The sequence below is a fragment of the Diceros bicornis genome, chromosome 23, assembly GCF_020826845.1.
Source record: "Diceros bicornis minor isolate mBicDic1 chromosome 23, mDicBic1.mat.cur, whole genome shotgun sequence".
NCBI classification, from domain to species: Eukaryota; Metazoa; Chordata; class Mammalia; order Perissodactyla; family Rhinocerotidae; genus Diceros; species Diceros bicornis.
This window is the reverse complement of record NC_080762.1, coordinates 42,370,403-42,383,939: the sequence shown is the minus strand read 5'-3', so window position 1 is coordinate 42,383,939 and position 13,537 is coordinate 42,370,403. Positions and strand designations below refer to the sequence as shown.

At 38.2% G+C, this 13,537-nt stretch overlaps 1 protein-coding gene across 3 annotated transcripts in view; it reads right to left on the bottom strand.

Moving 5' to 3' along the window:
- The window catches only part of MAP3K7 (mitogen-activated protein kinase kinase kinase 7), a 69,704-nt gene that overhangs the window by 40,156 nt on the left and 16,011 nt on the right, over positions 1–13,537 (bottom strand). For all 3 annotated transcript variants that reach the window (XR_009223560.1, XR_009223559.1, XM_058566619.1), the window contains exons 5-7: positions 11,887–12,025; positions 3,806–3,930; positions 938–1,066 (exon numbers count right to left, since the gene is read on the bottom strand). Coding sequence is in view for 1 of the 3 variants with exons in the window: in XM_058566619.1 (XP_058422602.1) it covers positions 938–1,066; positions 3,806–3,930; positions 11,887–12,025 (393 nt within the window). In the remaining 2 variants the exon portion in view is untranslated. The remainder of the gene's footprint in view (positions 1–937; positions 1,067–3,805; positions 3,931–11,886; positions 12,026–13,537) is intronic.

Sequence of the window (13,537 nt, the reverse complement as noted above, 5' to 3'; positions counted from 1 at the left end):
TTGTATCACTCATAGAATAGTGTATTAAAATGTCATTAATCAGAATGATTATAATCAAGTGATAGAAATTAAATAACAGAGGGTGATGTTAAAAGTTAGGAAGATTAAGTAGTTTCCCTTCATGAAGTTTATTTTCCCAAAACAAATGCAAAGTAACTTGATTAATAAAGATGTATTCTAACATCATGGGTGGTTAAAAACATGATAACTAGCGGCATAAAAGGAACAGGAGGGATGCAAGGACAGAGTCCATAAGGCAATATAACTTAAAAATATGGGCACTGGAATCACAAAGATCTGGATTTGAATCCCAGCAATACCACTTACTAATCTTGTGAGCTGGGGCAAGTCATTTAACCTCTCTAGGTCTCAGTTCCCTAATCTGTAAAACTGTAAACTGAGGCAATAATTGTACTCAGCTCATTAGGATGAATGAGAAGACAGAAGGAAAGAGGATGTGAAGCACTTTGTGTTCTGCCTTTATGAATAGCTTAAGTAACAACTCTTATCATCATTCTTTGCTTTCTCTCCTCAGTGAGACCCTTCCTTCCTCAGGAGAAAAAGGCTATAGCTCCTCAATTATCTTAACCACGTGAGAGATTTTATCTATTTATTTCATTTTTAAATTTTATTTTCTCCACAGAATCCAGTCTGATGCTTCCCCATCCCCTGGAGAGAGCCAATCTAGGTAGTTGGCTCTGGTCTTTCCCTAATCAGCACAGCCAGCAGACTTCCTCAGCCTTGTGCCAAGGCTAGGTGTGTGCCCAGCCCTGCCCTGCCTGATTATGGGATGGGGGGAGGATTGGAAACTGATGGTAGGAAAGTATTCTGGTAACAAAGAATTGTACATTTTAATGTTAGGGATAAATGGTCTTCTTTGGGGAAGAAACAAGTTTCCAAATAGGAAATATATTAAAAAAAATTTCTTTTCACGAACCGTTATGAACAGCCCACATGATACGGAAAGCTGGGCCACCAATCTCATCAAAGGGTTTCCGACGTGTTATCACTTCCCAAAGGATAATACCCCAGCTGAAGACGTCACATTTTTCGCTGTAATTGCTACCTAGAAAAAAGGGTAGTATAATTTCAAGACTTTTTTCCACATGACTTACAGAAATAACTGCTTTCATAAATTTTAAGAATGAGCATTGTGTACAAAAACAAGAGGATGCCACAAGCAGAGCTGAGAAATTACTCTTTCTGAAGTACCTTAAGTCTTTGTAACAAATACATTTTTTTAAGAAGAAACATTGCTCAGTTTGCATTTTAATTAGTGTTTTTTGTTTTTTTGAGGAAGACTGGCCCTGAGCTAACATCTGTTGCCAATCTTCCTTTTTCTTTTTTCTCTCCAAAGTCCCAGTACATAGTTGTATATCCTAGTTGTAGGGCCTTCTAGTTCCTCTCTACGTGGGACGCCGCCTCAGCAGGGCTTGATGAGCAGTGAGTAGGTCCACGCCCAGGATCCGAACCAGTGAACCCCTGGCCCCCAAAGCGGAGCACGAGCACTTAACCGCTAGGCCACCGGACTGGCCCCATAAATACATTTTTTTAATGAATTAAGTATTAACGATGTGCTAAAAAATCCACCTTAGAAAGCTGGTCATTTTCCACTTTTTCATCAAGAGGCACAGCCCTTATCTTTTATTTATTTAGACTACACTTTCTAAAGAGCAGAGTATGAAACATTTGTACACTACTGTCTGTAATTTTTTAATCTTAAATTTTATTCCCCAATTCTCTTAACGGATAGTACCACTCTACTATCAAAGCAGAAGAAATTTCTAATTTAGTGTTAAGATTTTCTTAACAACCCACTATAGGAATGAACAATTGCAGCGATAGCTACACATGCACTTACACGTGTACCACACACGCACTTAGCCGTGCACTGTAGGCGTTACAATGACGTCACAATCTAATTTGGGCCACAGGTGCTGACATCTTTCAGAAATAAAGAAATCTACATAGCTTAATCATCTGAGCTTTGTTGCTCTAAACAACTAACAGTAACTTTTATTTCTGGATTCTTCTGTATAAACAAATCTTTTTGCTCTCCCTACTACAGTAATACTGCGTTACTTTAACTGACAGAAACGTATATTAAATAAATAAATAATTACAAAACAATGCCAATTATATGTATTCTGTATATGAATTTGAAAACAGGAGGTATTATTAATTTTGTATAATTTAACACTTCCTTGTCCACTAACTTTTTAATTGAATTTTATGGCAAAATAGCTCCACTCCAGTGACCAGTTGCATAGCAAATTCCTCTTTGTCTCAGGTGGCTAAAAACAAAGAAACAAAAAACTTTAAATTCATCAAAAATAAAAGAAATAAGCCATAATCAGAATCTGGTCACTGAACGTATCTGAATTTTATGTGCATTCATACTTTGTAACATACAAATCATACACCTTCAGTTCAACTTTTCTCATTTAATAGATAGCTTGATGTTTTTATACAGAAAGCTAGTATGAAATTTATGAATCACTCTTTTAGAACTTGAGTGAGATAGAGAGACGTAAAAGAAAGTAAACATAAGCTTATCCTTTACTTGTCGTTCTTAGTATCATATTTCTCCCAATTTCTTGTGTTCTTTCTAAGGCAGGCTCATTTAAACTTTAGACTGTCGATTTTTAATTGCTAGGAAACCAATAAAAAAGCACAGTTGATTCTTGTTATTCCTGGTATTTCTGCTCTATAAAGTTGCTGGGAACACTGAATTAGTGAACACTGAGTCATCCGCTCCTAGGGGAAATAACAGGGTTAGGCTCCTGCAAGCCTCTTCACAGCATTTTGTCAACTGATCAATACATACCCTTGTTTTATGTGTGTTTCTATTTAAAACATCTTATTTAATATATGTTGTTGACTTGTCAACATTGAACTCATGGCTAATGGTACTATAACCCACACCTGAATGAAGATTGGTTAGCACATGTATTTTCTCTGTAAAACACTTCACAGCAGGCTTATACTTAGAAACACTAGAAAACACTTCAATACTATTCTTGGAGGCCATTTTATTTTATTTATTTATTATTTTTTGTGAGGAAGACCAGCCCTGAGCTAACATCCGATGCCAATCCTCCTCTTTTTTGCTGAGGAAGATTGGCTGTGGGCTAACATCTGTGCCCATCTTCCTCTACTTTATACGGGGCGCCACCACAGCATGGCTTGACAAGTGGTGCGTCAGTGCACACTCGGGATCCGAACCTGAGAACCCCGGCCACCGCAGCGAAGCGTGCACGCTTAACCGCTTGCGTCACCGGGCCGGCCCCTTGGAGGGCATTTTAAACAGTGAAATCAACAAAAAGCACAAAAAAGCGAAAAAATGTGGCACTAAATAGATCGTGAAAATGACACAGTATGAGAGCTGAAACAAGAAGGCAGAGTATTGCTGTGTTCGACCTCAGCTGGAATGTGTGTGTGTTTGGTGACTCAAAATTTTTCCCCACTCTGTGTATGCCTGAGAATAACCATGAAAGCACCATGAGTACTGACTTTAGGGTTACAAAGAGGTGATTTTGCAATTACGGAATCTGAGATTGAAGATCAACTGTACAGAAGCTTGAGCTTGCACAGAAGGTGCTAGACAACTTAAATCTTGCTATGAGATATAAGATCTAAGGCTACATTTATTTAATACCTCCTTAGACTTTAGTATATACTTTATAATTATGTACTATGCAGAAAAAAATCATGGAAACAGGGCAAAGCCATAAACATATATTGGATTTACATGGAATAATAAGGCAGATTACCAATCACATCACTCACGCTTTCGTCATTTTACCTTCAAAAACTTCAGGTGCCATCCAAGCAGCACTCCCCTTGTTATTGGTCATGTGTGTCTGAATGTCACAGGCTGTACCAAAATCACAGATTTTTAAAACTGTCCCCCCTGCAACCAGCAGCAAGCTGTTTAACACAAAAAAATCAAAGGTTATAAGACCTATATTTGATTCTACAATAAAAGAAGAGCCATTTGTGGAAATAGAAAGGGCTAAGTGAAATGTCACCATTCAAGTTCTGTGAAATGTTACCTGGTCAGTATAATAGCTTCACAGTTCACAGAGGAATACTGGCAAAACTTAACTGGCCATAACCTAGTTCTCTTAGGGGGACTGTTAGACCCACATTTTCATGTCTCCATCTCCATCTCCATAATCTTTCCTGACTATGCTTCTCTCTGGGCCAAAGTAAAACATAGGGTTTAAAAAACTTCTAGTAGATCAATATTATGGTGTCCTGAAATAGGACTGGATGGATATCTATACCTTCATAAATTACTTGCCCCATATAGTTAATCTATCTATCACAGTGTTTCTCAAGCTTCAGGCAGAAACCTAGTTATAAAATCTATATGATAAAAATCTAGATCACAAAATCAATTCAGACTATGACAGCATTTAAAAAAATAAAATGGAATAGCAAATACCAAAGTACATCACAACTAGTAAGATTAAATATTGTTTCATGAAAGTTCTGTTTCAGTTCTATACACATTAACGTGTGCACACATGTTAGATTGTAAAGTATTTCTTACTGTGGATCATGCTCCAAAAGTCTGCAAACCTGCTTTGTTCTTATTAACCTTATGGCAAACAGTAACAAGAGTCTTTAGTTTAGCCTAATGTAGCAAGACTGGCTAGCTGTTGACTGATCTCATTTCCTCTCCCTCCTGGGCATACAACAAGATTATATTTCCCAGTCTTCTGAGCAGTTAGATGTGGCTATATGACCATTTTAACCAATGGAATGCAGGTGGAAGCAATGTACTTCACTTCCAAGCCCGGCCCATAAAAATCTCCCAAATATATACTCCTTTTTCTTTCCCCACATGCCACCGAATGCAGAGGATTCTGAACTACACAAGAGAGGGAGCCTGGCATCCTGAACCACCATGTGAAAAACTGCCCACTAATCAGGAATATTCACTTTTCACTTCATAAGTGAAAAGAAAAAACTTGTACTTTGTTCAGCCATGAGATTTCAGGGCTTATCTATTACAATAGTGTCACTCTAACCAATATAAGAAAATGGCATTGAAGTGGGTGCTGCTGTAACAAAAAAATCTGGTATATTTAGTATTTGCTTAGCAGTAGACAGCAAGAAAACTGCAATCAGAGGCTGGAAAGATAGAGATCCATGCAATGATGTGGCAAAACACGTGGTAAAATTTCTCTCCTCTGATAATTTGTGGCTTTAAAGGACTGGAAAAGCTGACTGCTTCTAGACTCCAAAGAGCAGGAAATAAGAATGACAAAGGGCAATTAAGATTCAGCACTGCAGCAAAGAAAAAATTAAGAGAAAGTACTTCCCACCTAAGCTTGATGGTCTCAAGCTGCCTCCATTCAGCTGAGAAAAGGCATTGAGGCAAGGAATTAAATAAACCAGGTTCAAGATTTTGTCTAAGAAAGAATTCTGGTAGTAGTTACAGGCACAGTGAACTAAGTGGAATAAGGGCGATCAAAAGCCTACTTTTAAAGAAATTATATTGCCCAAAACCCCCCAAGTCTGGAATAAAAAAGCCTTTGACTGTTTGAGTCTTACAACAACCCTCAGGACCCCTGATATCCATAAGCAGGAAGCAGGCTATGAAAGCTGTACAGCTTCTGAGGAGGCTATATGCCCCACACCCACTTTTGACATAGCTCTGGAAAATGGACAAGGAAGAGCCTACAAACGGTTGAAGCTAGGAGTCATGAGCAACAGATAAGGGAGTTCCTCCACAAGAGCAGAATCAGGGTCTGATCAAGAAATCTCCCCCAACTCCAGGGCAGAGGGACCAGACAATGGAGGACTTTATCCCTACAGACCAGTAACTGCTGCATGCCCCCATTCTTCCCTTTTCCCAGTGGAGACTTTTACTGTCTTGTCTCTCTTCAACCACTGTGTGTGTGTTTGTGTGTGTGTGTGTGTGTTGGGAGGGGGCAGGAGAAGGCACAAATAACTTGTTTTTTAAATTCATTTGTTCCAGACTATGAGGAACCATATCCAGACCAGTTGGAGAGGACTGTACATCATCCCGAGATTCTGGACTGTGAGCTGGATGGTGACTAAAAGAGCTTTGGGGATGTTTAACTGGCAAAGGGCAGTGAGTGGTTCTACCTGTGGTAGGAGTAGTAAAGATCTTGGGTGACCAAAAGGCAGAAGTGGCTGAGACTGGCCAGCTTCTCACCAAACCCATCCCTTCTTCTGGAGCATACAGGACATTTCCCAACCTCTCCTGCGGGTAGATATGGCTAAGATTGAGTTGTGGCCAGTGGTATGTGGGTAGAAGGGACATGGGTCACTTCTAGGTCTGGCTCAAAAAACCTCTCATACATGATCTCCATTCTCTTTCTTTATCTGCTGGCTGAATGCAGAGGTCCCCAAAGTCCTGGAGGATGGCAAAAGTACAAGATGGTGGGAGCCTAACCAGGTCCTTGAATGATGATATGGAAGGTTATCTGCCAAACAGGAACACTTGTTTTGGATTTCACGAGTGAGAAATAAATTCTATTGTGACAAGCCTCATCGGCAAGAGCAGCTAGTGTTAAAACAACTAATATACCCAGCTATTAAGATTCCCTTAAGAAACTGATACTCAGGGGCTGGCCTGGTGGCACGGCGGTTAAGCGTGCACACTCCGCTTTGGAGGCCTGGGGTTCGCAGGTTCAGATCCTGGGCGTGCACCGAGGCACCGCTTGTCAAGCCATGCTGTGGTGGCATCCCATATAAAGTAGAGGAAGATGGGCACAGATATTAGCCCAGGGCCAATCTTCCTCAGCAAAAAAAAAAAAAAAAAAGAAAAAAAAGAAAGAGGAGGGTTGGCATCAGATGTTAGCTCAGGGTGATCTTCCTCACCAAAAAAAAAAGAAACCGATACTCATAGTCTTAGGTTTTCATATCCCAATGTAACTTGTTACTCCTATAAAAACTGAAATCTATAAAGTATTTTGAAAGTGTAAAAAGAACCATGAAAGTAAAAGATATTTTTTAGTAGATTATTATTAAAAAGAAGCTAATTATACATTCAAAAAGGTAAATCACTCCCTATATCATTACCTAAAAGGCCCCTACGCAAGATATACCTTACAGCTCACTAATTCTCTTGTCAGCTACCTTGTATTTGCTATTTAAAAATTTTAATCATTTCTAAATGTTTTATTTGGTTATTTTGGTCGTTTTTGATAGTTTTCATTCTTTGCACATTTTAATTTCTTCTTTTAGTTCTGTAAATAATTTAAACATATATGTTTTATACTCCATATCTGATAATTTCAAATGTTTGGAGTCTTAATATTTGAGGGCTTAATTCTGCTTTGTGTTATTTCTGCTGACTTGTACTCATGGTAACTTGCATGGTTATGGGTGTGGTAATTTTCACTGTGGCTTCATATCTGATCAAACTTAATCTGCAATAATCCTAAAGGCTTGGATTGAAAGTATATGACTTTAAAATGGGGTTTCACTCACTCTTAGATGTCCTGAGACACTATCAACCCCAAAGCACTTTTAACCTGTCTTAGGGTTTTCTTGATTGTGTAGGGAAGGCAAATTCAAACTCACAGTAGCACGAGGGGAGACCCTCAGTTAAGACATAAAAGTTTGCCTAGTCAGAAAACTGAGTTTTTTTTCTAGCCCACTTTTATTTAAGTTGTTCCCTCCAAGGATACTGAATTTATGCAGAGGTCTCAGTTCTGCCACGTCACCTGGGGCAGAACAAAGAACCTGTCTCCAGTTACACAGGGGCCATTTAAAACCTGGGGCTCTACATTCTTGATACTGGCTGAGGCTCACAGTAGAGCCCTTGGCTTCCAAGCTTGCTTCCCACTCAGGGTCCACTTCTCTCCATCTTTTGCCCTGACGATTTCTTTTATTTTCTTATAAGATCACCTATGCATGTAAAAGGATGTTGCTGTAATATGCAACATCTCTGCGTGTTTGCTGTAGGATGGTTTTTCAGTTTATCTGCTTTGCCACATTGCTAGAGTGTCAAAATTCTTATCATGTGAGCATAAGAATCAAAGTCATATTTCTATTCAATCCCTATGAGCACACAGAGGATGTTAGAATTTAAATACCATGGCTTAAACTTTATGTGCTTTTCAAAGTAGGGTATGAAACCTTGCCAGTGTGTCAGTGTATGCTGGGATAAGTGGCAGGGAGCCTACAGAGCCCCAGGTTAAAGCTAGCACACTTCCCTAGACCATTATTTTTATGCAATTTAAGTATTTTTAACATCTTAACACTGACTTTAAAACAAATAGCGTAATATATGAAATAGAATACAAAATTCATATGCAACTTTCCTTAAGATGTGCCTACTCTCAGACCTACTGAGGTTATATTACATCATAACTCTGTTCTAGGGGATAAGAAGTTTGAGAAGCACGAATTTAGAGCATTAAAAACTTTACAGAATCTCAAAATGTCAAATGATTCAGTAGCATTGTATTTTCTAAAAACAGCTCTATAAATCAAGTCTTCCAAGTCAAAGATTCCTCATAAGGCCAAGAATAGTATCTATTTTAAGTACTCACTATATTTAAGAGGCAATAAGGAATATTATTTATCCATTAAAAATAAAGAGGTGGGGGCCAGCCTGGTGGCATAGTGGTTAAGTGTGTGCGCTCCACTTCTGTGGCCCAGGGGTCGCAGGTTCGGATCTCGGGCGTGTACCGATGCACCACTTGTCAAGCCATGCTGTGGCAGCGTCCCATATAAAGTAGAGGAAGATGGGCACGGATGTTAGCCCAGGGCCAATCTTCCTCAGCAAAAAAGAGGAGGATTGGCATCGGATGTTAGCTCAGAGCTAATCTTCCTCACACACACAAAAATAAATAAAAAAATAAAGAGGTAAATATCTGTATATACTGATATGAAAAGATGTCCATGTAAGAGAAAAAAGCAACATTATGTATAATATAATCCACTTAAAAAAAATACCAGTGGTTACCTTAGAGGAGTGGAAATGGGAGACAGGAAAGACTTACTTTATATTTTTCTATAATATTTGAATTTGCTTTTAAATCATAAACATGTATTATTTTAAAAATAACAACATACAATTAAGGAAAATAAACCTATATATAAGAAGGAAAAAATGGTCCTTATTTTAAATGTCCTTATTTTGAAGATACTTCTAAAAACATTCAATCCCCAAACTATTTTTATGTTTAGAGTATGTGTATAGGGGAGAAGTACAACTCTATTATGGTTAAAATGACCTAATGAAAGATTTCCAGAAAATTTTCTGAACTTAAGATTCTGACTTTCCTAGGTTCCTGAACTTAAGATTCTGACTTTCCTATGTTCCTTGGACTCACCCAAGTATAATCACCAAGTAGCATACTCTTACTTAGGTTTTCCTTTTAATGACAGCCAGAAATAAAGATGGGTAGTATACTTTGCATCATCACACTCTACTGCAGTAATATTCAACAGCAGTATATGGGGATTCACTATAATTATAAGTTTTATAAATTCTTTGTATGTAATTTTGTACTAAAATTCTAACTGGAGAGATTATTTAGAAAATTAGTTTTCTTTTACTCAAACATGACTAACATAAGCCAGACAAACTACTATGTCACATCTCATAATGCACAAATACTTCTATGATAACAGAAAGCAGAAAGAAAGCTAAACGCAATTTACCTTTATATGCACTTCAACAAAAACATTTTCCCCCCGTTTCACTGTTCTTGTTCAAGCTCTTACTACTCTTTACCAAAGATGAGAACTCTGTAACTGGTTTCCTTGTTTCATCCTGGTTACAATCAAGATATTACAGTAATTTTTCTGAATATCATATATTATAACTATTACAATTAGTACTTTTTTACTCATAAGACTTTAATAGTTCACCAGCCCTATGCATGACATGCAAGGCTCACTGAAATATGAACTTAAATTATCTTTGTAGGCTTACTTTCACAAAGTTAGGACCAAAACCACATTTTTATTATTGAAGGACATGTGAACAAACTTGCAAATGATAAACAGAACAGGGGCACAAGCACCAGTTGATACTGTATAAAACACCCAACCAAATCATCAGGTGCCTTCTTTATACGCCATTCTGAGGAACTCTTCCTGACCACAGAATCCATAGGTTTTCCAGTAACAATAAAATACAGCCTGTGTGCTTGTATATACAATTCTATATGAAAGCATAGCCATTCCAAAGAATTTTCTTTTCCCCAGTACATTCTGAAAAATCAATTCTCATTCTAAAGCCCAATTTGTATACTGAGTGCCCCAAAGACGACTTGCAATACTACAGGTGAGTCTAACCGTAAGGATGCCCAAGAGGAATGGATGACCTAGATCAGACCTCTTGTAAATATAGTAACGGTATTTATCAGCAAAAGGAGAGTCCCTAACTACAAATGATTTTAGTACGCCATATCTGATCTATCTAAATAGGTTGGTTAAATAAACCTAAAATTTATGGATTTATGGGGTATGGTTAGATGGAGAGTAGAGGTAATCAGTTAAGCTGCGTAATTATGGAATAGAAAATTGAAATGAGCTCCTTTTGTGAGTATTTTCATGTATATTGTTTAATAACTAGTCAGTTATTCCCAAGTCAAAACACACCCTAATGCAGAAGAAAAAGGACACTTTTGGGAGTTACAGCTAATGGTTTCTGGCTCTTGCAGGAAAAGAACACTTTGTGCCTGATGCTTGCCTGTACCCTTTGAATCATTAGTCAATTTGTTGCTGGATAAGAGCTATGATATTATTCATGAGTTTGCTTTGATAATTCAGCTCTGTGTTAATACAGGGGGAAACAGGAGGACTCAATCTCCATAACCAGGAAAAAAGGCTAAGTGATTTCTTCTTCACTAGCCAAGATAGGTAGCTAAGACAACAGCCTCAGGAGTCAGGTTAAAAAAAATAAAAGTGTCATGAATCTGAGGCTTAAATATCATTTGACCAGGGACTTGGGGAAAGAGAAATCTGTTTAAGGCTGGGAGTAGAAATAAAGTACACTGGTGAGTCCTAGAGTTGGAACCTATGCAGAGTGTATCTGATTAGACATGAGAGTGACAAGTTATACCCAGAAGGGACACTTTAATGCTTTAAACCAGTATCAAGGGAATGGAATACTTGAGACTGATTTCCTAAGGGAAACCTCTTATCCGAGGACAGATATGGTGGCCGGGGGTGTTGGGGAAAGGGCATGTGGGGACTTTTTTACTCTGTCACAAGTAAATAAAGAAGAAAAAAATTAGAGAGAAAAGGGGACAATAAACACCACATGTATGTTTTCTTAAACTCAGTACCTATATAGACAAAAAACCCCAAAAGTTTTAGCCTTTTAAAGTACTTATTTAGAGAATTTTGAAGTTCTTTCCAAGTCCCAGGATCCTCAATATGGAGAAATGCAGAATATTTTCAATTTCTACTCAGATGCCAGACACGCCCTTTTGCCTTCCTCTGAAAGGGCAAATAATAATCACTCTGTAAATTTCTGTAGAATGTCTGCTATGTGTGGACACTATGCTAGTTGTTAGGGATCCAGCAGGGAACAAGACAGACTTGTCTCTGCTCTCATGGAACTAACTGTCTAGGGGCAACAATATACACTGCATGCGTGAAATAAGATTTATAGGCTAACAGATTCTAGAAGTATGCTAATCTAAAGTAGGATAAAATTCTGGTCTAATAAAAATTAGACCAAAATAAAAATCCCACTAAAGACAACCTTCTAAAATGCAAGCTTAGATAAATGACTAAGTGATGAAGGTGAGTTAAAAATAAACACTCTTGAGCAAGCCAAAAGGAAAGAGAAAAGAGAAATTCACGTGTAACAATCAGTTTGAATCAGGGAGTGGGTTGGGGGTGCCAAGAGAGAGCCTCCACATTACTAGAACTTACTTTGGTGGTTTCAGGTCCCTGTGAATTAGAGCTTTGGGCTGCATGCTGTGAAGATAGGCCACTCCTTGGGAACACTGTAAACACCAACTCATGGCGTGGGCAGCAGTGTAATATGGCAATGGTTCAGCACCATGCAGCACTGCAAAAGAAAGGCACAAACTAAAAAGAACTTTATTGCATATAACAAAAGACACAAGGTGAACACAAGCACAATCAGCACACATGACTGGGTATTTTTCTACACATGCTTCCATCAGTCCTGCTTTTATTCTTTTCTAAAAAAAAGATGGAAATATCTAATAATTTCAAATGGATAACTACTACATAAGTACCTAACATTTAATAGTACTTCTGTTAAATGTTATACATACATTCAAGTAAAAATAATACACATTACCAACTTTTTCATATTGATACAGTGTTTCATACAATAATATAAATTATAAGCAATATGATGGCACACTACTATAAGAGACACAGAGAAATAGTACAGAAGGAATCAAAATAATATGTATTAAGATGTTTACAATTATGCTTTCTATAATAGCTAAAAACTAGAAACAGTTCACCCAAATAAAACAATGGAGTATTAGATGTCCATTAACAATGATGAACACCTAGGCAGTAAATATAAGTAAAAATTTATATAGAATAATGTTAATTTAAAAAATAAAATGCACGGTTGGTCCCGTGGCATAGTGATTAAGTTTGGCACGCTCTGCTTCAGCGCCTGAATTCACAGGTTCAGATTTCGGTGACAGACCTATACCACTTGTCAGCCATGCTGTGGCGGCAACCCACATACAAAACAGAGGAAGACTGGCACAGATGTTAGCTCAGGGCTAATCTTCCTCAAGCCAAGAAAAAAAAAAAATGAGGAAGATTGGCAACAAATGTTAGCTCAGGGCGAATCTTCCTCAGCAAAAAATACATAAAATAAAATAAAATGCAACAATTTATTTTACATAAATGGTACAAGAGACAATACATTTATATATGCTGGCGTTTCTTAGAGCACAAGAGTTAGCTCTTTTCTATAAAGGTATCTAGATGATACACAGTTTTCTTTCACTGTTATAATTAAAATGTTCTATGAAGTGAGTTTTCACTATTTTGCTTTTTGAAAATAAAGCAAAATAAAGCAGAATGACATGGAAGTATGGTTAAAGAGTTTTAAAATGAGGAGACTCAAAGCTAAGAGAGGTTAAAAGGAAAAAAAGTATGAAGATTTTTTTTTTTTTTTTTTGTGAGGAGATCAGCCCTGAGCTAACATCCGCCAATCCTCCTCTTTTTTTGCTGAGGAAGACGGCCCTGGGCTAACATCTGTGCCTATCTTCCTCCACTTTATATGGGACGCCGCCACAGCATGGCTTACCAAGCAGTGCGTCGGTGCGCGCCCGGGATCCGAACCAGCGAACCCCGGGCCGCCGCAGCGGAGCGCGCGCACTCAACCGCTTGCGCCACCGGGCCGGCCCCGATTTTTTTTTTTTTAATAATTTTTTTTATTTATTTTTTCCCCCCAAAGCCCCAGTAGATAGCTGTATGTCATAGTTGCACATCCTTCTAGTTACTGTATGTGGGACGCGGCCTCAGCATGGCCGGAGAAGCGGTGCGTCGGTGCACGCCCGGGATCCGAACCCGGACTGCCAGC